The sequence below is a fragment of the Sebastes fasciatus genome, chromosome 17 (genome assembly GCF_043250625.1).
Source record: "Sebastes fasciatus isolate fSebFas1 chromosome 17, fSebFas1.pri, whole genome shotgun sequence".
NCBI classification, from domain to species: Eukaryota; Metazoa; Chordata; class Actinopteri; order Perciformes; family Sebastidae; genus Sebastes; species Sebastes fasciatus.
The window spans coordinates 7880592-7905628 of NC_133811.1; the positions used below are offsets into that span (position 1 = coordinate 7880592).

The window sequence follows — 25037 nt, forward strand, 5'->3', positions numbered from 1 at the left end:
GCAACCTTTGAGCTTTTCGTGTAATTTCCATAATAATGAAGAGCCATCTCAGACTGGGTGTTCACCAATAATCTATTTTTAATCTGCATTTAAAAAGAGGAACATGTACATTTTCCCTCTAGACAGGGTGCAATGGGATGTGTAGCTTAGTATAGATTAAAAAAGATGGCCATTTGCATTTTAATCTGGCTCACACACGCACACATCCTATAAACCTCTACTGTGTGACATTTCAAGAGTCTTTATCCAGTCTGTGTCATTCAGTTTGTTGGGCCTGAATCAATGAATTTACATTTCATTAACGCCCACAGAATCATCATCTGTAAAGACATTTTCACACATCTATTGCTCGAAGTCTTAGTCCGCACATTTTCTGCAACAGTCGACTTTAAAATGACTGAATTGTACAGCCGATTGCTTCATGCTCAACGGCGATCCATTTTGGGGTAATTAAGACAAATGAGAGTGCAGAAATCATGCCAGGAGTGTTGGCTCACTCTCTGGTTTCTGGGAGCACCTAAGGGATGTCACAACACGGGTGGCGGCGAAGGGGAAAGTCCCATCAAATGTTGATGAATGTCAGGAGTTGAAGTGGATGACATGTCATTACCTAATTGACTTTGACTGATATTTACTGGAATATATTTGGGGATTTTTTTTTTTGGTCTTTGTAAGTATTTTCCTCACTTTTGAACTGTGGCAGCACATAAACTCTTAAACAGGACCTTTAATCTGGCAGGATGCAGATTAAACACATTTGTAATTACAGCAAATGTGATATATGGTGGCAAGTAAAACTGTAAGAGCGTGCAGCTTAAAGCCTACATTTAGACAGCTGTCAACTCTATAAATCTTTCAATCTTCAAATGGCTTTCATGTCATTACTCACAGTGAAAATGTATCCCCTGGGGATCTCTTTGCCTGCTATGCAAAAAAAACTTCAAGCGGCACTTGTTTTTGCAGGGTTGTCGTAATATTAGCCTAAATGTGAGGACAGATTGTCACTATATTCATTGTGTACCAAAGGAACAAACACGGCTTTTGTTGATTTTGATTTCGTATTTGTGTTTCCACTCTTTCCTTTTCAGTTACGCAGAGCTACAAGTGCGATTAAATATTATGAGAAGCTTGTTGTGCAATAATGTGAAGAGATCCTTTAAGGAAAAAAAATAGTACAAAATCATACTTTGCAGAAAATGTAGTTGATTTGGTCCCTATTAGCGTTCATTTTCATGCTCATAGTTACCTGTGTTGAAGGAATAAGTTTTACATGCTGGGAAATATGCTCGTCAGCTTTCTTAGATGAGAAGATTGATACCAAAAAAGTGTTGTTGTGAGGAGCAGGGCTGGAGGCGCAGCTATCTCAGGAGGAGCAGGAAGTGGGAGGAGCACAGTCTATATATTGAGTTCAGGTGTGAGCCATTTTGCTTTTCCATGGACTCTCTACTGGTGACAATTGTTTTGTCTGAGTGAAATGTGAGTTTTTTTGGCTCTTTTACATTTGCAGTACCTCAATGTTTGAGTTATTTATGTTAAGTTTGAATAATAATACATGGTGCATATTTTCTGTTTAGATAAAACCAGCAGCCTGCCACCTGTTCCATATCTACAATAAATCACAATTGAAGTGGACTCTTCCGGTGTCTCATTGTGCCTGACTGCATATCCATAGTGTTGATCACAGTATATTTGTTTCCCCGAAATGTCAGACTCTTCCTATGGGTTTATAAATTTGAGGGGTTAAACATTGAAAGCTTCCTTTCTGTCATATTTCATCAGTGATGTGTAGCTGCACCTGTCTAGACTATAGATGGATCGGCGTGGAAGGCAGACAGCCAATACCACTGGGGCTGAAGATGCTCCTTTAATATGAAGGGTAGAATGGTAGAGAGACCCAACGCCTTTTCTGAACAGATCTTGCTGGTTTAGCCATTAGTCATTTCTCTGACAGTGCACTCTCACACACGCACATGAAGATACTCCTCAAGCACACATTTGCAAGAGAGTTCACACACTGGAGATGGGTTATGCCCTTAGTAACACCACCCCTACCTCATTCATCTCTCAGATTAATGAGCTACAACCTTTGCTTTTGGAAAAGTCCTCAGTATCACTATCAGTCATGTTGATGATGGGTTTGGGATGTCACAACTCAGGACATGCATCAAAAGGAGCTTGAGGAGGAGTGTGCTAATGCTACTGAATGTGAGGACAAAATGTCCCACTGCTTAAAGACTTTCACTGCTTTGTAAAGCCACCATGAAAGCCACATGCATGGTTACTGCTGTCATTTATCCTCCACTTCCTGTATTTAATAGTGAAATGATCTGATTGGTGATAATAGAACAGAAATAATTTAGTTTTTACTTTTGTTCGATGGATGTTTTACTGGCTTCCAGCGTAGCTTTGCTGCTGGGCGAATAAGAATGAAAAATATTATTCGTTATGACTTAGCAAAATATTGAGAAATCTATCCGAACTCAACTACTACAGAGTCAGGTAATAATTGAATGTAGGTTTATCACTATAAGCAACACCTTTCACATATAAGTAACATAGCATATCAGCTTACCATAGTTCATTGTAAACTATGTGAGATGTCCAGTTTAGCTAGCTAACTGATGTAAGCATGCCATTAAATGGCTTGAATTCCTCCAAATAAATTGGAGTGTAATTTAGCTAATTAATCTGGCAGCAGATAATGAAGTCGCTCTCCCTCTTTGTATATTGTAATAATGAGTTTCTCTGTGCTCTGTTGACATAGCCGGGCTGGCCTTTCATGCTTTCAGTGCATGTTTATGTGAGTGTACCCCACTGGCTTAGATTAGCTCACAGCCGCTGCCCGCTATCTCATACGTCAGTTACAGTATGGCCAGCCGTTATAACATTTAATAGCTAGACAGGATATTCATTAAATATATCTACACCGTCATTTTGCCTCGTCAAAACTCTAATTCGAGATAGCCTTAATTGTATATTGACTAGGCAAAACTCTAATTTTAGATATACCGTAATTACATTTTGACTAGTATGATTCAAACTACTCTTGCCATTCATTCATGTGTATGGGGTTTCTCATTACAGATATCTACAATTCAGTTGCAGATATCCACAATGTGAACTATAAGAATTCTGACTAGTCGCAATGTAATTACGACTAGTCAAAATGCAACTGTAGATATTTCTAGTGTTAATTCCGGATAGTCAAGCTTAGCTATTAACCGTTAAAACGGCTTGCCATAGTTACAGCCGAGCGACGGCGTTGTCGCGGGAGCGTAGCACCCACCCTTCGGTTCCCACTCAGGTAAACATTGTTTGCTTTGTCAGCACTTTTGCAGTTGTTTTTCCACTGTTAGCAACGTTAACTGCGAGCTGTCAGCTCAGCCAAAGAACATATATTGCATCTTGCTTGGCTTCAATACAGTATACAGTATGTTCTTTGTCTATACTTTTTGCCTTGTTGCCTTTGCCATGATGAGATGTCATGCAGAGGCAATTGAATGCTCCAAATCTTGCATTAAGCACCACCGTCTTATCCCACTTACAGTAATATGTCTCATCGTCACTGGAATGCAAAGCAAACACAATTTGGAGAAACTGTGTAAAGCTTTTTCTTTCTATTTGTGTGCTCAGGAAGAGCACAGAGGACACCAACAAAGTGCTTCATGTGAGGTGTTTTATTGATCCAGACACAAAGAAACTGTCAAAGAGAATTAAATGCGTGACTGAATACTGATTTTTCTCCTTCATTCCTGAACAGAAAGCAACCATGGCATCTGTCTTTGTCGGCGCGCTCCCAGGTCTGTGTGGCTCTACTGTCCCTCCTCCTCGCTCCAGCATTTGGACGTAAGTCACCCACAGGGCAACGCACAATCACTGACGCACATCACAAAATCAGTGTACCGTATATTGCATGAATGCCTGCCTTTGCCGTGAAACTGTTTGTCCTGTAAACACAGACAAAGAGGACTCAGGTTAATGGTAACGCCCGCATGTTGACCGTTGCTAGGTCATTCTCTTTATCAGAACTCACAAAGCAAAAAGGCCAGAAATAGCAGGCACACTGTGCTGGTCTGTGTTGCAGGATTAAATCAGATTAAATGTCCCCTCTGATAATCACAACAAGCCCATTCTCTGTTGTTTGGGGACACAGTAAATCTAACATTAACGCGCAGTGAGTGCCAGATACAGTAGGTGTACTGCCTTTTTGCCTCATTATTACAGCGCACACATGCAACTGCATGTGACATCTTAATTGTGGTTCATCTGCCGCTCATTGCACTAATGACTTGCTTTCTGAGCGTAATGCTGCGGCAGGCAGTAACTTTAACAACTTGAGGTCCACATGCACAGTCAGATAAGTGTTTAGTGGTAGTAAAATGTGGGATTATAAATACCGTCTCACCGCCGTATCTCATTTCTCAGCAGTTATGTGGGATCTGGGAACGGCTTCCAGATGTGTTGTGTTCACGCTGCTCACTGTAAATGAGCTGACTCAGGTTATTGACTGGGGAGGCCCTCCGGCTGTCGCCATCCTCGTTTCACAGAGTTTTTTGAGAGGCTTTTCCCCTTCATTACAGCAGTGTAGTGAATCGGGGATAGCCCCCTCTTCTGACACATCCATGGAATTGATTTTCCACTGTATGAAATTGTTTAAAAAAAAAAAAAAAAACATGTCTTGGGGCCTGCAAAATGTGTACCAAGTACTGAACAGCTGTTGTATTGAAACTGAATCCCTATTCCATCAAGCTTTTCTAAATTCACTCATAATTTATATCAACAACAGTTTGTTAATGAAAAACTAGGCCAGTCTTTTATTTTTGTAGATTAACAAAACAAACAACATAAAAGTATGGATTTTTTTTCAGAGAACTGAGAAACATTAATGATGAAAGCTCAAATCAAACGGCAGTGTGATGAATTGCAGGTTGCAGTTTCCACCCCAAGGAGACTTCCATCTTGATAAATCATACACATAAACAAAACGAAAAGTGGCTCCCCTGCCATATTGACCTTCTAAAATTTTTCCGATGACATATTGCTTTGGCCGCAGTCATGCAACACTAGCTGCCATATTCATCAACATTATGTTTCCCATCTCTGAGGACATATTTGGACCACAAGGGGTGTCTGTTGCCGTCTGCATTTTAAATCTCAAACACTATGTTGATTAGTGTGAATGTGTGAATATGTGAAACGCTGTAAGTGTAGTTGTAAGAGAAACCAACATTAAAAATGCAGCACAGTGCATTGTGATGTTAATCCCCTCTGACATTATTGCTTTTCTCTTGTATTTGTCTCCTGGAATATGCCAACTGAATTAAACGGACCGGTAATATATTGCATTTATTAAATTAAGCTAAGAGACCAGGATTTTAAGGATAACAAGATTCTTGCTTTCTGTTTTGTCCTATCAGAACTAGACTTCAACCGACTGGATGGCGATACCGTCTGCCCACCAATGAGAGGTGGACAAGATGACCTTCCAGGTAAAATGACCTATAGTCGGGTTTTGGGGGCTGCCCTCTCTTAGTAGGGCAGGGCAACATATCTATAGTATATTGATATCATGACATGATTGAGACTTGAGATTGAGACATGACATGAGATTTTGGATATCATACTATGGCATAACGCCGAATTCACACCAGGCTGTGGCGAAGTGTGGCTCACCGCAAAAATCTAATTTTTCTGCGGCCAGGAGGCGTGTTCATGTGCTTCAGGCGGGAAGAAATTCTTGGTAACATAAGTCAACATGTCACATGAGACATAGGATCTGTTTACTGACTTGTCTGCAAGTACTCTGGCCGCACTTCGCCGCTAAAAGTTAAACTTTTCCCAACTTTTGTTTGGCTGCACTTCCGCGCAGAATCAAACGACTGCGGCTTTTCATAGACATTGCATGGCAGCTCGCTGAAGGCTGCACTTCGCTACCGCTCTGGTGTGAATATGGCGTAAGTGTTGTCTTTTCCTGGTTTAATGAAGTGATTTTCTGGACTTTCCAGACTGTTCTAGCTGCTACTTTGGTCATTATGTCCATTGGCCACATTACTGTAGATTATTCATCAAAAATCTAGTTTTGTAGATACTTGTGAAAGCACCGATGGTCAACCCTACAATATTGTCTCAATATCGATGTATTTGATCGAAAATATCTAATTTTTAATGTTTGTTTCATGCTAAATTACTTATTTCTAAGAAACGTATGAGCAAACCTTTGGTAAACACAAGATTTAAAGTGGTGCTTTTGTGTGATTCTTTGTGGAGAAACTCAGTTTTACAGATCTGTCCATTAAATCAAGCCGACAAAATCGTATCAGGCGTTAGTCGACTATGCATTTCCTTGGTCGAGGACAGCCCTGGTCGGGTTGTGTTCAAACAAAAGAAAAAGCAGCGGTTGAAGCTGGTGTAAAACCACAAGTCTAAGCTTCAAAAATCGCTAAAAGAGAGAATGGACTATCCAAAGGAAGATGGAGAGTTTAATTAGTTAGAACAGGGTGGGCCGCCTAATGCCTCAAAACACCACTAGATTTCAAATGAGGCAAATAAAACGTTCCACTTGAGCTTAACAGAATCTGAGTTGGAACAACCTGAACTCAGCAAGATTTTAATTGCTAGCCACAACACATCTGCACTCCTGCTGCTCTGTGGTTTGAAAAAGTAATTCATTCTTATATAGGAAAATTGTTTATTTCACCTGTGATTCATTATCGTTTTGTCTCCTCATATTGCTAGTCATAAGTTTTGATTATACATTTCCTGTAACTGTGAAATAATTATGCCATTACCATGATGGAGTGCTCTGATGCTCTGTTCAGTTACCAACACAGCCTCTAGGCTCATGTTCCCAAGTCACAACGAAACTATATTGGCTGTTTTGTTGAGACACATTTTGTTTCATCAAGATTATGTAATGCCATATGATCTCATAGAAACAAGCTCCTTACTGTATGTTGTGGTCACAAAGTAATGCTAATAATATTGCTTTCACCTCTGCTGTAACAGTCACACCTGTGTGAATGCAGGCGAGTGACCATCACCTGCTTTGGCGTTTTTTCGTACTGAACGTTCACCAAAGTTGAACTCCACGTGAATGAAAAGAAGCAAATCTGCTTTGCAACCTGAAGCGAATGTTTTGTTACCCCTTCGCTTGCATAGAAAGGGAGTGAACGGGAGGCAAATATAAATTTTGGTCATTTGTGACCTTTATGACTTTTATGTACTGATTTATTTTTTTTTTTATTTTTTTTTTGATAGATGTATTTTTTTCCTCTTGCTACCAGTCTTTATGCTAAGCTAAGATAATCATCTACTGGCTCTAGCTTCATATTTAGAAAGCGGCCAAGCTAGGTCAAGTTTAAAGAAGAAGTTGGACATGTTGGGAAATACACTTATTTGCATTCTTTAAGCTAAATATGACGGCACCGCCAGGAGCTGGTTAGTTTTGCTTAGTAAGCTTTATGCTTTATGCTTTATTGACACGGAATCAGGCAGACAGTAGACGGCAAACCGGATATCACGTTAATGGATGAGAGCAGGATGGTAAAAATTTGGCAAGGCCAGCAGAGACTACCGACAACGGTAAAGGTAGATGGCATTGCCGTCCAAAGTTAAAATATTTTAACCTTTTGTCGTCCTCCATGACAGAATTTACAACCTGATGTCATGTAGCTCCTTTACACCAGAGAAAATTGTTAAAGTTTTCAATATAATATTAAGAGAAAGCTGCATTTTATAGCTACAATAATTACATAAAATAGTAGACACTAAATAATTATATTTAATATATTTTATTCCAGCAACTTATCGTCATGTGTGTTTCGTTTGCCGTCCTGCTATTTCGTCAGACTGTTTTTTCTTCCCATGCCGTCTACCGTCTGCCTGATTCCATGTGAATGCAGCATAAGTGCTGCTACTGTCATTACTTCTACTTACTGCAATAAGAACAACATTTATTATAATATAATAATAATTTATAATATAAATTACATGCATTATTACACGCTTTGCTGAATACTCGATTCTGATTAGTCAATCACAGCGTTCTACGGTCGGTTATTTCTTTATAGCAGACCATCGCTATGTATAACAGACAACAATGACCGGCTCGCTGTATATTATCCATTACTTATCAGCCTCTTGGTCGTGTCTAGAAGGTAACCCTCAAGTTGCGAAAACTTGGAAAAACTCTCACGAAACTCTCTGCCCTACGACCTATCCTAACCTATTCAAGGTCAATGCCTAACCTTAACCATCTTGCAAGAGTTATGCAATTTGCGTGTTACCTTCTAGACACAACCCAGCCTCTCCAACTACGACACCATCATATATATGTAATACATTATCCTTTGTAGGTTTTGATCTGATCACCCAGTTCCAGCTGGATGTGATCCCTCTGAAAGGTGTGAGGAAGGTGGACGGCTCCACCAACCTGCAGGTGGCCTACCGCCTCGACAAGGAGGCCAACTTCCAAATTCCAACCATGTAAGTACAATAAAGAGGGTTAAAAAAGAAAAAATTATAAAAGCATACTCACATGTTGAGAGGCAGCAGTGGTCCTCCTGATGCAGGTGTTGCATTATTACAGGACCGCCACAGATGTTACTGCATGGCGAGCAGCATATAATTGGTAGAGGAAAAACATGTCTGAACCTATTTGGCAGATACAAAGGCAGAGGAGAGGCATTTTTGTGTATGCGTATGTTAGTGAGTGGGGGATTGGATAAGCACATAAGAGACATATTTCACCATGCCTTTTTGGTAATGATTTATCTTCTGTTACATGTTACAAAGGTTTCGAGTGAAAAAAGTCAGCACTGGCTTCCTGTTTGATTTTCCCTCGTTTGTAATTAAAGGTTAGCTGTAGCATCATGGCCGGATTACCCCGCTTGGGGACCCTGGGGCAAAAATAAGATGTGGGCCCCTATTGAGACACCGCAGCCCCTTTTTAAAAAAAAAAAAAAAAGGGAAGTCTGGAATCATTTAGTATTTCACTTTCATAAAGTTAGGCAACCTGCAAGAGTCCGATTTTAAAAGGATTGTCATGATGATTGAACACTGAATCCTACATTTCCCATAATGCAACCAATTTTTTTGACAGCAATGAATATATTAATCAATCAATACCTTTTATTGTCATTATAAAAGCATAACGAAATTGCAGTTATGTCAACCTCAAATGGTGCACTGTTTTAAAAGACTTAAGCACATATTTGGGGCAGCTGTGGCTCAGAGAGTAGAGCAGGTTGTCCACCAATCGGAAGGTCGGTGGTTTGATCCCCGGCTACTCCGCCACATGTCGATGGGTCCTTGAGCAAGATACTTAACCCCAAATTGCTCCCGAAGGTTTAGCCATCAGTGTGTGAATGAGTATTTAGATTAGATCCTGATGGGCAAAGTTGGCACTGATAGCCTCTCCCATCAGCGTGTGAATGTGTGAATGCTGACATGTAGTGTAAAGCACTTTGAGTGGTCGGAAGACTAGAAAAGTGCTATAAATGAAAGTCCATTTACCATATTAAAGGCACGAATAAGATAAAAGATTACTAATAAATATCAGCGAAAAAAATTACAGAATGAGCAAGTACAAAAATATAAGCAATACAAGTATAATACATTAACGCTAAAATACAACAAGCGAGTGTGCCTATCTTATCTTTAACTATTTGCTATGTAAAGATATAGAATAATGTCTTTCTGAGCAGAGAATGAAGTCTCATCTCCTCTATGTGTATTGTAATCAGAGCTTCTCTGTGCTTTATTGACATAGCCGGGCTGGCCGTGCGTGCCTTTTAGTGCAGGTTAGTGCACAGAAATATGCCCCACTGGCTAGCTCATTGCCTCTGCTCTGCTCTTTAGTCCCTAGTATGAGTCAAGCTCTTATAATGCTGGACCCTACATTTCCCATAATGCATCTCAATAACATCTTTCATTAGACCCTCAGTGCCAGGTAAATGAGCATGTTTTTCAAATTCCACACCCCTGGTTTGTCACCTAGACTGTCATCATCAGGGTTATTTCTTCAAACTGAGTAATTCTCCTCATGGCGAGTAAACAGAACTTAGTGCAGTGCCCCTACTTTTCAGTTAATCAAATTACCACGGATCCGATGCCACTTTGCCCAGTCTATAATGCAGCCCCGTATAGAAACTGCGGCATCAAAATAGAAGACATTTATATCTTTTTGCACTTTAGTTAACAACTGAAGGGCATGATGTTCAGGAGATAATTTCACAAAACTGGTTTCAGCACAGAGTGTGCATGGCTTTACCACTTTACATATCCAAAGATGTCTCCTCGGTGTGCCTGCTCCAGTCTGTTCGGGCTAATCTTGTCCTGCAGGCCAGCTTTCCTTAAAAGCCGTTATGCAACTCGCTGGCATCCTGCACCTCCGCCACTCGGGCCTGTCACACTGAATGTAAATACATGTTTATTTCCCCCCCCCACAAGTCCCGTGGCACAGACTTGTGCTTTGAAGTCCGTCCCTGCCAGCAGGCTTCATGCTGCACTCCCTCCCCTGTTTTTTTTCCTGCAGGACACAAGCAGCACATACTTTAGACTTTCTCACCTCAGGCAAAGTCGGAGAGTGGTCTTCATTTGTTTTATTGGCTGACAGGAAACTCTTTTTTTTTTTTTTATTGCCTCACCTTGTTCATTTACAAGATGGTTAAAAGTCCGGCTGCAGCGCCCATCTATGAATGCAACCACCCACTGAGAATCTGGCTTGTTAAAAACACAGAAAGCACCAGACTGTGGATGCTAACCAGGTCTGCATGTGTAGGTGAAGGAGTGATTTATGCACTGAGGCGGCCTCTTTCACAGTATCTCATTCTTGATACAATAGCACGCCTTGTTTCTTTGAAGCGTGTAGCTTTAATTTATTTGTATTTGACACTCAAAAACAGGGATGGCGAGGCTTTTAAGTTATTTTTAATCCACGACTTTTGCTTGACTGGATGATAGTTTTGCCGAGGGGTGTTTATTTTATGATCATGAATTAACTTTGACATAAAAGAGTATTTTGAGAATAAATAATAATTCTTTGAGCTTTTCCTTTGAGCGTCATTCTATAAAAGAATCATTGTGCTCCTGATACCTCAGCTCTTATTTCCCTCTCAGGTTGAACTTTCCTCGCGGCTTCCCTGACGAGTACTCCTTCATGGTGACCTTCCGCATGATCAAGAACAGCGTGAACAAGGTGTGGAACGTCTGGCAAATAGTGGACGAAGACGGCTACAAACAAGCCGGACTCAGGCTGAATGGCGACCAGCAGGCTCTGGAGTACTTCCTGATGGGCGCTGATGGCAACCTGCAGACCGTCACCTTCCCCGGCCTCTCCGTGCTCTTCAACACCAAGTGGCACAAAGTGATGATCGGCGTGGAGCACGAACAGGTCACTCTGTATGTGGACTGCCAGCCTGTGGATCAGAGACCCATCAAGGGCAAAGGCCCCATCAACACAGAGGGAGACACTCTCATTGGCAGGCTGGATACCGATCCCGACGCCTCCGTAGTGGTAAGCGAGGATGGAGAACCGCCTGCTGCATTTAATCATGTTCACCGACTCCACTTACAAGCTCTGTCAGTGAAACGGTGCCCTCTGTGAACAAACACGTTCAGGTTTATATGTGTGCTGAGCTCTGCTATAATTCTAAAGTGCTGCAGTCACAGCAAAGCGGCTCAGCAGGGTTCCAGCTGGAAAAAAAGAAAAACTTAATCCCCACACAAAATAGCACTGGTGGAACATCAAGCTCAATAACCCATAGAGGGAATTGATTCAAAACTACAAAGAAATAACTGCACCGTGGCGAAGCAGTTCAACATTATTTGTCAGTGTCACACCTGAAAATGAATGATCAGTACAGTGGAAACCGCTTACAGTGATCACGGTTACAGTGATCAACCGCTTATATGGATGAAAAAGCTTTGGGACAGAATCCTTCCTATACAAACGCTGTTTGAGAAAATCGCTTACAGTTATCAAGTAGTCCGCTTGCAGTGTTCATTTTGGGTCTTTTCATACATGACAAGATATGGAAAAACATTTAAAACTACATTAGACTAACGTTAATAGAATTTTTGTTATGTTTTTTTACTTTACTCCCTATATACCTCGCGGACCGTCTGCTTTCTGGCTGGATACCTGTGCTGCGTGCACAATGATATCGTGATGGGAAAAATTAATTTTCTCTGAATAAAAAAACTAAATACAGCACAAGGAAAGCACCTGTGGTTGAAGCCCCTGCCGATCCTCAACCGGCTCTGTGGCACACATGCAGACCGGCACCCGTCTCCTTGTATGCCGCTACCGAATGAGAGAACCAGGAGCTCGGGCGCCGTTCATCTACATGCACGCTCTCGCTGCAGAGCCGGTCAAAAATGGCAATGTCTCACCTGTGGTGAGGTAAAAAGGCAGAAGAATGGGCAGCGAGCCAGTAAATAGCAGTTCATTACTTTGTATTCATGTAATAAATATACAAATGTCAATTAGATGGTAATTAGGGCTGAGTATTGGCAATAATCTGTCGAAACGATACGTATCATGACACAGGGGTTACGATTCAATATATTGTCATATATTACGATACTGTAAGCAAAGCGTTATATTGTGATTTTTTTTAAATCTATTTTAGGAAAACTGTCATAGGATAAAGAACACACTGCCATATGCATTCAATCTGAGTAAAAGTAGACTTTTTTATGCAATCAGAACAGTGGGATCTACATTTGCATTTATCACAGTCCCTTTAACATCAACATCATAGCACTACTTTGAGAGGGCGCGTACACTGAGGGGGTGCATGTCTTTGCAAATGAAATAAAGTATTGACAGAGTTAATCTTTGCATGTAAACTATTAATGGAAAATCGATGCAGTGTTTTTGAGAATCGACACAGTATCACAAAAGATAATATCGTGATATTTGATATTTACACCCCTAATGGTAATCTGCATTAAATGATGCACAACAACAAAAATTCTGTTCTAATAATCATCTGCTTATAGTGATCAATTTGACCTGGACAGACGTGATCACTGTATTGTATTTGCAGTAACATTTAACATTTCTTTTCAGTTTGAACTCCAGTGGATGTTGATTCACTGCGACCCGAAGAGGGCCCAGAGAGAGAGCTGCAACGAGCTGCCCGCCACCGAGGTACAGTAACAAGGACTCGGATCTGCTCAGCATCTGCTGTGGTTTGTGGTTTCATTCAGTGTTGATTGGGCTTCCAGCATGCTGAGAGAAAACCAGGGCAGAAATGCTGAGATGGAGTTGCAGAAGTGTAACACATATACTGCCAAGCAGTTTCCTTTATTAGCCAACATCCAGAGGTTGCAGTTCATCCAAAACAATTTGCAAGTTGGACAAGAGCAGATTGGAGTTGTAGCTCTACAAACATTTCTTGGAAGCAGAGCTGTTAAGAAGCAGGCAGACGTGATCTCATTGGCTGTGTTAAACCTCAATGCATGGGGCCAAAAACACAACCACTATTCAGCTAACTGGCAAACTTTAATAACAAAGAGGAAGTTTGATCAAATTAAAAGTTTGAGATCAGAAACCAAAACCTGCATAGTGTGCATAGTGCAAGATTTTTGTGGTTAACAATTTCATCTGAAGTCAGCACAGAATACAGCATGTGCCACTGGTGTTGACGTTAGTTGGCAGCTCCTGCAACATAAAACACAACATGAAGCCCAATAACAATTTTGCATAGTTACATCTAAATTTGGAAAGTCTCGGTGATGGGTGCATATAATGCAGTATAATAGAGATGATTTAACAGCTAACGTGTGTTGCCCTGCCTGAAATAACTCTTGTAAAAGCACACTACCTGCTGCTACTTGATTATCAGCTGACAGGAATGCAATATAACACCTGCCGCCTGCTGTTTAAGACCATTAAATGTGGTTTTCTCCACCCATGTTGCTGAGGACAAAGGGTGGAGCAAGCTGACAACACCTAACAGCGTGTACTCTAAGAAACATTACCCATGGAATAGTTTTTTGCTCATTCTTTTATCCTTTCTTTACTGTATTTGCTATGATAGAGGGTCAGCAGGTTTAATCACTTTATTAATACCTCAAATTTAGAAAGTCAGTTAGCTTAACCTGCTAAACAAGACTCTTTACCTTAGCATGCACTTGTTTAGTTAGTAACATGAGCAATAGGCTTCATAAGTTAGATGTATTTCTTAGGGTTTCTGTTCTTTAGAAAGAGAAGAGTTTGACCGCTGGATGGTTTATGCAACAGCCAATACACCAACTGTAGACGTTAGCTAGTTAACTAGAAATGATTGGAGCCTCTAACTGATCTGTACTTATGAATTTATAATATTTCCCTCCAGTCTCTTTCCACTTTACTCTCGTTTTCATACGTTTACAAGCCCCTGCATAGCTCAAATGTTTTTGCTCAGTTGAAACATTTTGAAGTCGCAAAGACTTTGCACAACCCTGGGCAAATTAATACACAATCATAAGATCTCTTTCCATTGCTATGCCGATGACACACAACTCTATTTATAAAACCAAACCCAATGGACCGACTTCTTTAAAAACCTGTCTAAAGGATATCAAATGCTGGATGTCAAATAACTGTCTCTAGATCAATGAAGAAAAATCTGAAATAATATTATATGGGGCACTAGTCACATTTGCTAACCTAGCGATTTCTGTTAAGCCTAATGCTAGAAATATAGGAGTCATCTTTGATTCCAATTTAACCTTTGATCATCATGTCGAGAAGGTAGTTCAGTTCTGTTTTTATGAACATGGAATGGTTTCAGAAATTAGATCATTTCTAACATTCTCTGACTTGGAGAATGTTATTCATGCGTTTATTTTTCTCAAGAATTGACTATTGTAATTCATTCTTTACCTGCCTAAACAATAAAGCACGCTCACGCTTTCAAGTTACACGAAATGCTGCTGTTAACTGTTAACTGGATCAAACAAAAGAGATCACATAACCCCCATTTTAGCCTCCCTGCATCGGCTTCCAGTTAACTTCAGGATTGATTTTAAGGTTTTACGTATTACTTTGAAAGCACTACATGGTCTAGCCCCAGCATACATCTGTGAACTTTCATTCCCCATCTACTGTACCTGCACATAATCTCAGATCGTACATCAAAACTTTACTAACAGTATAGCCCGATCTAAACTTCAGGAGACTGTTCTTTTTACTGTCAGGGCCCAAAACTCTTCCTGTTGAAATTTGCCTTGCAACCTTGCTGATTTCCTTTAAATCGCTACTAAAAACTATTTTTTTAATTAATTATTTTATTAATTCTCTCATTATTATTATTATTATTATTATTACTACAAATGCAGCATGAGGTAACCAGTATATTCTGTTTTTCAGGAAAGTTAGGACAATGTTATCCTATCCATGACAAAATATTATCTTTCATTTCAGTGCGGCTTTAGCACAATTAATGAGATTTCTGCCTGAGAGAAATACTTGTAGTCTATAATGGAAAATGCCACTCACTCGCTGTCTCACATCTCAATCTGTAGAAAGTCTGCAGTGCAATGAATTAGAATTAGCTGGAGTGTTATTATTCAATCACTCATATCAAGATGCAAATTTCCCTTCCCACTATAAACAGAGATGTTTCCTGGCCTGGTGCGCTCTATTAGATTTCAGGCTAACATTGCTGCTGTGAGGTGGTTCTGTATATGAGGAGTGTTAGTGTACTATGGGCTGTATATTCAAATGACAGCATGATATACTCACTACTATGATCATGATCAAGGCTTCTGCTGACACTTTTGGTGAGGGTGGTGTGACTACTTTCACTAACTCTCCCTTTATCTGATTTCTCTTGCTTCTTCAGATGTTTGCCAATGCTGAGGTATTTATTTATCTACTCTACTTTCTTTTTGCTTTGTGATTTGAAGCCAATAATCTACTTCAGTGCTTCGGTCACCTAATTGCCTCATTGCTTCGTTCTAAACCTAATTTACTGTATGGTGGTGGTTTTGCTTGTTTGCTGTTTTAGGGCATAGAGATATAATAGAATTATACCTGGGATATCCCAATTAGAAACACGCCTGCTGGCTGTGAATAAACACATGTACTTTAAGATTGTTACATTAACATTGAAGTACCAAATTAAATTGCCCTCCTTAGTCCAAGTATTTGTTGAATTTTCTGTTCTGTTTTATTGCTTTAAAAGCATAATACATCAAATAGTATTTGGTATAATGTAATATATTTCACCATTCGGGATAAATTATTTGATGAGTCCAATCCCTGAAGGTGTGAGTTTCCTAATTTGTTTTAATCATTTAATAAAAGCTATATCCATAGTTTTTATTCAGTCATTTCACTGTGGTTTTCTGACTGGTTGTCTCCACTCTCAGCCTGACAAATCAGTCCAAGGCCCCCCAGGAGTCCCTGGCCCAGAGGGCCCTCGCGGCTCCGCGGGAGAAAACGGCAGAGATGGAAGAGATGTAAGTGTTTCCTCTTTCTTTTTTCTAGTAATCCCTTAAGTCCTTTTATTGTCTGAATCATTTCTATTAACACAGAGCAAATAGTCTCTTTATATCTCTGCTTTCTTTAACAATGTTGTTTCATTTGTCTCTCCAGGGTCTTCCAGGTTCTACTGGCAGTCCAGGCAATCCTGTAAGTATGAAATGCTAAATGGTGTACTGACAAAAAAATACTTTGCAGGCTGTGGATCCAATCTCAATCTTTTTGTGCGACACCTCAGAGAAAAGATTCACTTTACCTATGTGTTCAAGCATTCACAGAATTTCAAAACTGATTTATTAAATTTTTTTTTTTTTAATATTCTAGAGATGGCATTTTTTTGTAGGCCAACCCAGAAAATTTTACTTTGAAATTCCAAAGATTACGTGGACGTACAACGAGCATCGGTCAAAACAGTGAGGCGACACACACGAGACTGAACGTGATAGACAGCTAAAACCGCAATATCACTGTATATTTCACATGCTTGGCAGTAATGTTACCCGTCCAATAGGAATTTTTCCAGCTTATGGTCCGTTTTGATACCCAAAACCGAACGAAGCACCCTCCAAATCAAAGGACCGGCCGATGTTGATCCTTTTTCCCCCCCCCGACGTCAGACACATTCCTATTTTGCGAGACGAGCTTCACTAGATTTAACTTTCTTTTTTTTTTGCTTCCGTAGAGTGTGTGTTCTGGATTCTGAGTTGTGGTGGGGTCTGTTCATTTGTTGGCGTTTGCGGTTAGTTGCACACTGTTAGCACTTTAAGCGAAGCTAGGGCGCATGATGTCACATCCATTGGATTTGCCCGTAAAAAAAAAACAGGCCCGCATTCTTCACATTAAAAGCAATCTACAGGCTGATGGAGGAAACCCAGAAAGTCACGGAAGGTCTCATTTTTTAGGTTAGGTTACAACCTTCTCACACCAAAACGATTAAGATGTGTAAAAACGTACTCCCTTTTCAGTCTCAGATGCAATTCCACTCCATAATCGAAGCCATATTATTTGCTTTACTTTACCATTACTGAATGTTAGCTTGCCAGATTAATGCAACACATTGGCTGAATTATGTCTCTTGTCTCTCTTCCCACTGGGCTTTGTACATCTATTGGCAGCGCATGACACGCATGGACACAAAGGATCAGCAGTCAGAGAGAGGAGAGAAATTTACAGATGTGGAGAGCGTACTAAAATATTGTACTCAATTAAAAGTACCGTTACATTAAAGAAAATATACTCAAGTAAAAGTACTATAAAAAGTGAAAAGTGAAAGTTTCTGGATTTCTTCTTTCATATATCACTGTCTTGACAAAAAAGCTACGTAAATTCTCAGAGTAGGCTGCTTATTTAGAGGATGTTTGCTAACGGGTACTTTCTTACTTGCTAAAAAGGCAAGCTTCAGTACTTTGTAGCCACAAGAAAGTGTTTACTTCTAGTGTATCATTTCTTAGTCCAGACATCCCACTCCCTATTTATGTCGTAGGCAAACCCCTAGAAATGAAAGAAATTGGCAGTCTGGTGAGGGAACCCGGCGATCAATGCAGTGAACTGGATAATGAATTTTACACCGTTTAAGTCGTTCTTCTTGGATAACACAAATAACGCCACAAATTGCATTTGCACTGATACATAACAGACCTGAAATGTTTTAACATTTGTTACTGATTGAACCTGAACATTAAGTGAAGGCAACATGTTCACCGGTTCCTCCGCCATTCATCGTTGCTCTTTTCCCGTCCAACCCACTTTGTTATCTACACAAGCTTGGGTTGTCGTTGATCTAAGAAACAACGAGAGCGGCCCACCTCTCATTGATTAAATGTTGACTGTCACTGCCTTCTGCGTATCGTAGCAACGGTGCAGAGAGATGCAGGAAGAAGATAAAGCTGTTTTATTCCTGTTGTGTCTGTTTCCTAGGGCAGCAAAGGGGAGCTGGGGGAGATCGGTCTTCCCGGACAGAGAGGCCTGCCCGGCCTTCAAGGAGTTGGTGTAAGAAAACATCACCTCATCCACTGACACACACTCTTTTCTAATATCTACCAGTACTGTCTGTGTGTGATTGTGCGTTTATTTTCTGCAGGGCTCTTCTGGTCCAATGGGTCCCAGAGGATCTGTAGGGGAGAGAGTGAGTATCTATTTATATCACTCTGAAATCATTCAGTTGTAAGAATTGTATTTTTTTTTTTTTTTACAAACATAGCCATGAAAAAGTCATGAATGTCATAAAAAAAGTCATAAATGGCATAAAAGTTGCAGTTTACAACCATGTCTGTCCAAAATGTCATCACTTCATCATTTTGTCCTGTTAGACATTTGTGTGAAATTGTCATAATTAGCATATGAATTCTTGAGTTATGGTCAAAAACGTGTTTTGTGAGGTCACTGTGACCTCTGACCTTTGACCACCAGTTGATCTTTGAGTCCAAGTGAACGTTTGGGGCCAAATTTGAAGAAATTCACTCAAGGCGTTCCTGAGATATCACAAGAATAGGAGGGACATTAGGTCACAGTAACCTTGACCTTTGATCTTTTAACCATCAAAATCAAATTGTGTCATCCTTGACCTTGGATATTTCTACCAAATGTTAAGAAATTCTCTCAAGGTGTTCCTGAGATACCACGTTCACAAGAATGATTGGGCTGCTGTCGCCAACGCGGAGGCATATCATAAAAAGTCATAGTATAGTATGTCATATAGTAATATACTGTAGTAATGTTTACCTCTTGTCTGCAGGGACTTCCTGGCTTTCCTGGACCCGCAGGTCCTCCTGTAAGTTGGAAAAATCTCTTATAAAAGTAACATGCATGGAAATGACACAGTATGCGACCATGAAGAAGCTACCAATACTAATCTGCATCTCCTGTCTCTTGATTCACAGGGACCAGCAAGTGAAGGACCCGCTGTATGTGTTCGCTGCGTCTTCTGTTTTATTCTGAAACATTGTTGACATGCTCATACATGTACTACTAATGTGCTGCTGTATTAACTGCTGTGTGTCTGTCTCTGACCACCAGGGACCACCAGGGAAACCAGGAATCCCAGGAGACGAAGGAAACATTGGACCTGAGGTCAGATAAACACATATTTCAAAGGACCAGTGTGTAACAATATTTGTAAACATAGTGACAAATTTAAGATTTGTACAGTGTTATGCAACAGATATTTTCGCATATCAAATGCTTGCTTATAACTGTCTGATGTAAAATATTATGAACATTTTTCCTGTACTTGCAGGGTCAACCTGGAGCCAGAGGGTTAGCCGGCATCGCAGGGCCTCCTGGCCTTCCTGGTCCACCAGGGCCTGTGGTAAGGACCAGAACTAACCCATGTTTTATTGACTTCTACTAATCTATAATTTTTATACATTTCATACAACACACATATTACAATGTGTATTTTATATTTTTTGTTTGTTCTAATTTATTTAATTTTAGATCTTCAATATTTGAGAACATATATGCAGAAACTGTTATTTACGATTACGATATAATACCTGGTCACTGTGTTTGAATCGGACACTTCATGCCAAAAATTACAAGTATATTGCAACTAGACATGTATTACTTAAATTTAAAAGCCTCTTAAACAGGCATTATTGACATTATGACATTGGAATGCTAAATTATTTCAGTGTCATCAGAGGCTCCTCATAGACCTAGACCACATAGGTCTGGTCCAATCTAAAATAATACAGACAAAACTGAATGATCAGTATCTGCATGCCTTTTAAAGGTCCCATATTATGCTCATTTTCAGGTTCATACTTGTATTTTGTGTTTCTACTAAAACATGTTTACATGCTGTAATGTTAAAAAAAATCTTTATTTTCCTCATACTGTCTGCTTGAATATACCTGTATTTACCCTCTGTCTGAAACGCTCCATTTTAGTGCATTTCAACGGAATTGCAACAGAATTGCAACAGAATTGTGTTGCCTGGCAACAGTTTGGGTCCATGCTTATTTCCTGTCAGCTGATGTCATTAACACTGCAACCAGGAATTAAGTGGGACACATTTAGAATGTTTTTTGTTAAAAACCATGTAATGGTCTAAATATTGTATATTTGTGACATCACAAATAGACAGAAATCCTGACGGCTTGTTTCAAACGCACAATATCTGAATACGGGCTGTGTGTATTTCTCCGTATATTGAGCGCTTCGATACTTTCATAGTATTTATAGAGCACTTAAACCTGCTTTATAATATAAAAGACGTGAAAATCTTACTTTTACAATGTGGGACCTTTAATAAAAGCTCAATATCAGCCACATATTGACCACCTAGTAGAACAGGTGTAACCCCATACTAATTTCTCATCACTACTTGGACACTCATACATTTCTTTTTGAGCTCAGATTTCCACGTGAAATCACGAGTGTATGGTGTAATTGCATGCTGCAGTCTCTTTACACATTACCTCTCTGGGAATTTTGGGAAAGCTGTCACTGTGCTGTGTTTTAGGGACCGCCTGGTGCCACCAATGAGGGAAGCGGGGAACCTGTGAGTGTTTTACTGTTTTTCACACTGCCAAATGTTTCCTGGATGCATGGCAAATTGGATCGGTGTCGGTGAATTTCTGATCAAATGGAGTCGTTGGAGTTAAGAGGCTCTGCAGCAGCCATGTTTTGTTGAGTGTCTGTTTAGTCTGTCCCATCTATCATTCGTAGTGTCCTGCTGCCTGCCCTGCTGGCCGACAGGGGATGCCTGGGCTACCAGGGATGAAGGTGAGGAATGTCAATGTCAATAAAAAACAATATTTGTTTGGATTACATAACAATTTAGATTTAGTTTATTTAGTTTTGTGTTGGGAACTGTTGCCTCACAACGGTCAGATGACTTACAGCATTAAATTCATAAGCTAACTGCAAAAACACAGACAACAAACTTAGACATAATGAAAAAGATTATTTAGTAGTTTCGTAAGTTTAAATAGATGCTGTTTATTGTCCGACACAAAGTACTTTCTGAATAACCCATTAGCACTGTATTTTATTGCATGATGCAAACTTTGACAAAATATTTAAATAAAAATTAGATTTTCCTAGACTGAAATATCTCAACAACTATTGGATGGATTGTCATGAAATCTTCATGGTTCCTAGAAGATGAATTGTGATAAATGTAGTGATGCCTTAACTTTTCATCGAACACATCGTCGGGTCAAAATCTCACTTTGTCCAATACTTTAGCTCATGACCAAATACCTGCAAAACTAAAGTCATTCCCATCAGCCTCATCTTTATGTTTAGTGATAATCAGCAAATGTTAGCATTAGGGCTGCCCTCTCTTAGACGTTGAGTCAACTAGCCTGTAACTTTGGTTTAGTGGACTAAGATTTCATTATTCGATTAGTCGTTTTTATGCTTTTTTTCATGCCGAATGACTTATTTCCAAGAAACTTATGAGCACATCTGTGGAGTGGAGAAACTCAGTTTCACAGATCTGTCGATTAAATTATCGTATTTCATACGATTAGTCGACAAAATCGTATGAAAAATTTCTTTGGTCGAGGACAGCCCTAGTTAGCATGCTAACTCGCTAAAATAAGATGATGAATTGTTTAAATATCACGTTAACATCGTCATTGCAAACATGTTGAGCATGCTGACTTGCATTTAATTTAAAACAGAGTTGTGTCTAAGTACAGCCCCACAGAAGTATGGCTGTATAATAGCAGAAGAATGGAAAACATTAGGAAATGCACCAATAATTGCTTTGGAAAATGTATTTTAATAATGTATACATCCATTTCAGTAGAAGGAGAAACTCTGGGATACAATTAGACCGTTAAATCAAAGTTAATATACAGGAATCTTAAGCTGTGACAGTAAGATCATCAAATCTAATACATTTGTTGATGAAGTTGCACACAATTGTTTACACGATTTATTGTTGCCTTCAGGGACACGCAGGATTGTCCGGTGAGAATGGAAAAGATGGAGAACCTGGAGAGAAGGTATGTGAGAGAGTGAAAACAGAAAACTATCTAGTCAATGAGGTTCCTTCTTAATATCCCTCCTTTACCTTTTACACTTAACAAAACAAGGTTCCTCTACACACCAACAGACTACTGTGTGAATTCCCATTTCCTGTAACAGGTCATATGTATGGAAAGAGATTGAGAACCTGCACGAACATGATTTGATTGCAACCTATAAAGAGCATAACATGATTATCTCTGTTCCTGCAATGTAATTAATTAGTTGTTTTCCACAGGGAGATGCTGGAGAGCATGGTGCTCAGGGGCCACCAGGTCGCATGGGAGATGATGTGAGGAAACGTATTCCTCAGTCACAGCGTGTTGATACAGGACTGTATGTGACTGTGTATATATTTAAAAATGCTCTTTTGTCATTTTAGGGGCAAAGAGGGCCCATTGGATTCCCTGGAACCCTGGGAGAAAAGGGAGACAGAGTAAGTTAAACCAAAGTTTCATCACATTTTAGGCATTTTTATAACAAATACTAACATAATGACGCTTTGTCAACCCCTTCGCATCACTTTTTGGTCACAGTAAACACATGCTTAAAGGTGCTAAATATGGGATGGGAAAAATTTCTATTGTCTCTCACCGGCTCGCAACATGGCGACAGCGAGCCGCAACTTATGGTGCTAACTTGCTAAACAGTGCAAACAACGGTGAAAGTGCTGACAGAGATAACAGTGTTCACCTGAGGAGGAACCGGAGGGTGGGTGCTACCTATCCACGACGTCGGTTGGGACGGCGTTATCAGCATGAGAGCAGTGCAGAGCGGCGGCGATGAGCTAGCAGTGGCTCACATGCACGAACATGCACTACAAGCATGCGCGGCCGGCCTGGCTATGTCAACAAAGCACAAAGAAGCTTGCATTACAACACACAAATAGGGAGAGTGACTTCATTCTCTGCTCAGGTAGACATTACTCCTCTATATCTTTATATAGCAAATTGTTGTTTGCTACTATATCAATGCTCTGGATATCGAATTTAGCAACTTTAACGTTGTAAATTAAACAAAAACACCTGCTTAGGTTCAGGTAACAAAACCGCTATAGTTAGGTTTAGAACAAAACAACATGGTTGGGCTTAAAATTACTACATTTGTAAAGTGAAAATGAGACCTAACGCTGTGAACACGGGACATGAACGAACAGCTGATTGTAACGTTAAAGTGAAATTAAACGCACAGGACACGAACAGCGGTCTCCTGGATGAAAGTCTTGTTTGTTTGTGCTTGTTGGCCCCATCCACCACCCCTCCCTCCCACTGTGTCTCTTTTTCACTCTTAATACCATATTACCACACTCCTAGAGCACTTTCTCTGAGCGTTTAATATTGCCGCGGATGGGTTTACATTGTAGTTAATTGAAAGTCCGGTGCGTTTCATACAAGCGCTAAAGGGTGCCTTGTGCGTTGGTATAGCACGCTGATGGGCGTGACAAAGCGTCGGTAATTTACTGCCATGTGATAATGATATAAACATGTGTTTCCGCCTCTCTGTTCACAGGGTTCTCCTGGTTTCAATGGCGTCCCAGGACCTACTGGCCCACCGGGCGGTCCTGTAAGCAGTCGTCCTCTATTCTTTGGCATTTACTCCAAGAGCACTAGGATGGGATGTAATTGAAAACTAACTCGCATGTATCTCTGATCTCTTCTCTCAGGGTGTGGAGGGAGTCCGTGGACGTCAGGGTGTGGAGGGTCCCAAGGGCGAAGAGGTGAGTTCTACAATTGAACTTCTGGACTATATTGCAAAAACATTATCTGAGAGACTGTTTTGGTTAAAAAAAAAACTTTGACTTTGATTAGGGAGCTGTGGGAGCTCAAGGAGAGCAAGGTCCTGTAGGGGGAAAAGGAGACGCTGTAAGTACACTGAACTCATTCATTCTTAAGCACTGTTCAGAGTGTAGCTGGGTTATAACTGTGTGGTGTGTCCTTACAGGGAGAGCCTGGTAAAGATGGCTTGGATGGAATTCCTGGAGTTGATGGAGCCAAGGTGACATATCTCTTTTTCAACAGCTTTTTGTTCCAATATTTAATATCATTACTTTTTTTTTAACAAAAATATACACATATTGAGTTTCCCCCCCCCCAATATCTTTTCACTTTTTAATGTGTAATGCACTTCAATGCACTTAAATGCAGCTTAATGTTTGAATGCCAGATGTTTCTAGTCTTTTCTGTCAGGCATGCTCTCCATTATATCAGCAGTGGCCCACAAGCCATAATACTGTATGTACTGTAAATGGACTAATATATAATGATCTAATTCTATTCATTGTTATATTTGTATGCATAAACTTGTACTCAACAGGGAGCGCCTGGTATTGCTGGAGTTGGTGGTGTCAGGGGGATTGTGGGAATTCCAGTAAGTCCAACTTCATTTTCATTCATTGTGTTTCTATAGGCCTATATCAAAAACAGTTCATACACTTAACAATTATTGTCAGTTATACTATATGTGGGCGGCTGTTCAATCCCTGGCTGCTCCGGTCACATGTCGATGTGTCCTTGATCAAGACACTTAATCCCAAATTGCTCCCGAAGGCTTAACCATCGGTGTGTGAATGAGTATTTCG

General features: G+C 40.1%; 1 protein-coding gene across 1 annotated transcript in view; it reads left to right on the forward strand.

Moving 5' to 3' along the window:
- Positions 1-1413: 1413 nt before the first annotated feature.
- Positions 1414-25037, forward strand: part of col9a1c (collagen, type IX, alpha 1c) — a 34065-nt gene continuing 10441 nt past the window's right edge. Inside the window, exons 1-27 of the mRNA XM_074613934.1 lie at positions 1414-1476; positions 1575-1704; positions 3634-3672; positions 3761-3846; positions 5418-5489; positions 8355-8484; positions 11119-11515; positions 13076-13156; positions 15837-15854; positions 16366-16455; positions 16592-16627; positions 18395-18466; positions 18558-18602; positions 19212-19247; positions 19357-19380; positions 19493-19546; positions 19713-19784; positions 20943-20981; positions 21149-21205; positions 22384-22437; positions 22698-22751; positions 22842-22895; positions 23969-24022; positions 24123-24176; positions 24268-24321; positions 24401-24454; positions 24773-24826. Of these exons, the coding sequence (XP_074470035.1) occupies positions 1703-1704; positions 3634-3672; positions 3761-3846; positions 5418-5489; positions 8355-8484; positions 11119-11515; positions 13076-13156; positions 15837-15854; positions 16366-16455; positions 16592-16627; positions 18395-18466; positions 18558-18602; positions 19212-19247; positions 19357-19380; positions 19493-19546; positions 19713-19784; positions 20943-20981; positions 21149-21205; positions 22384-22437; positions 22698-22751; positions 22842-22895; positions 23969-24022; positions 24123-24176; positions 24268-24321; positions 24401-24454; positions 24773-24826 (1782 nt within the window). The 5' untranslated portion in view covers positions 1414-1476; positions 1575-1702. The remainder of the gene's footprint in view (positions 1477-1574; positions 1705-3633; positions 3673-3760; positions 3847-5417; positions 5490-8354; positions 8485-11118; positions 11516-13075; positions 13157-15836; positions 15855-16365; positions 16456-16591; positions 16628-18394; positions 18467-18557; positions 18603-19211; positions 19248-19356; positions 19381-19492; positions 19547-19712; positions 19785-20942; positions 20982-21148; positions 21206-22383; positions 22438-22697; positions 22752-22841; positions 22896-23968; positions 24023-24122; positions 24177-24267; positions 24322-24400; positions 24455-24772; positions 24827-25037) is intronic.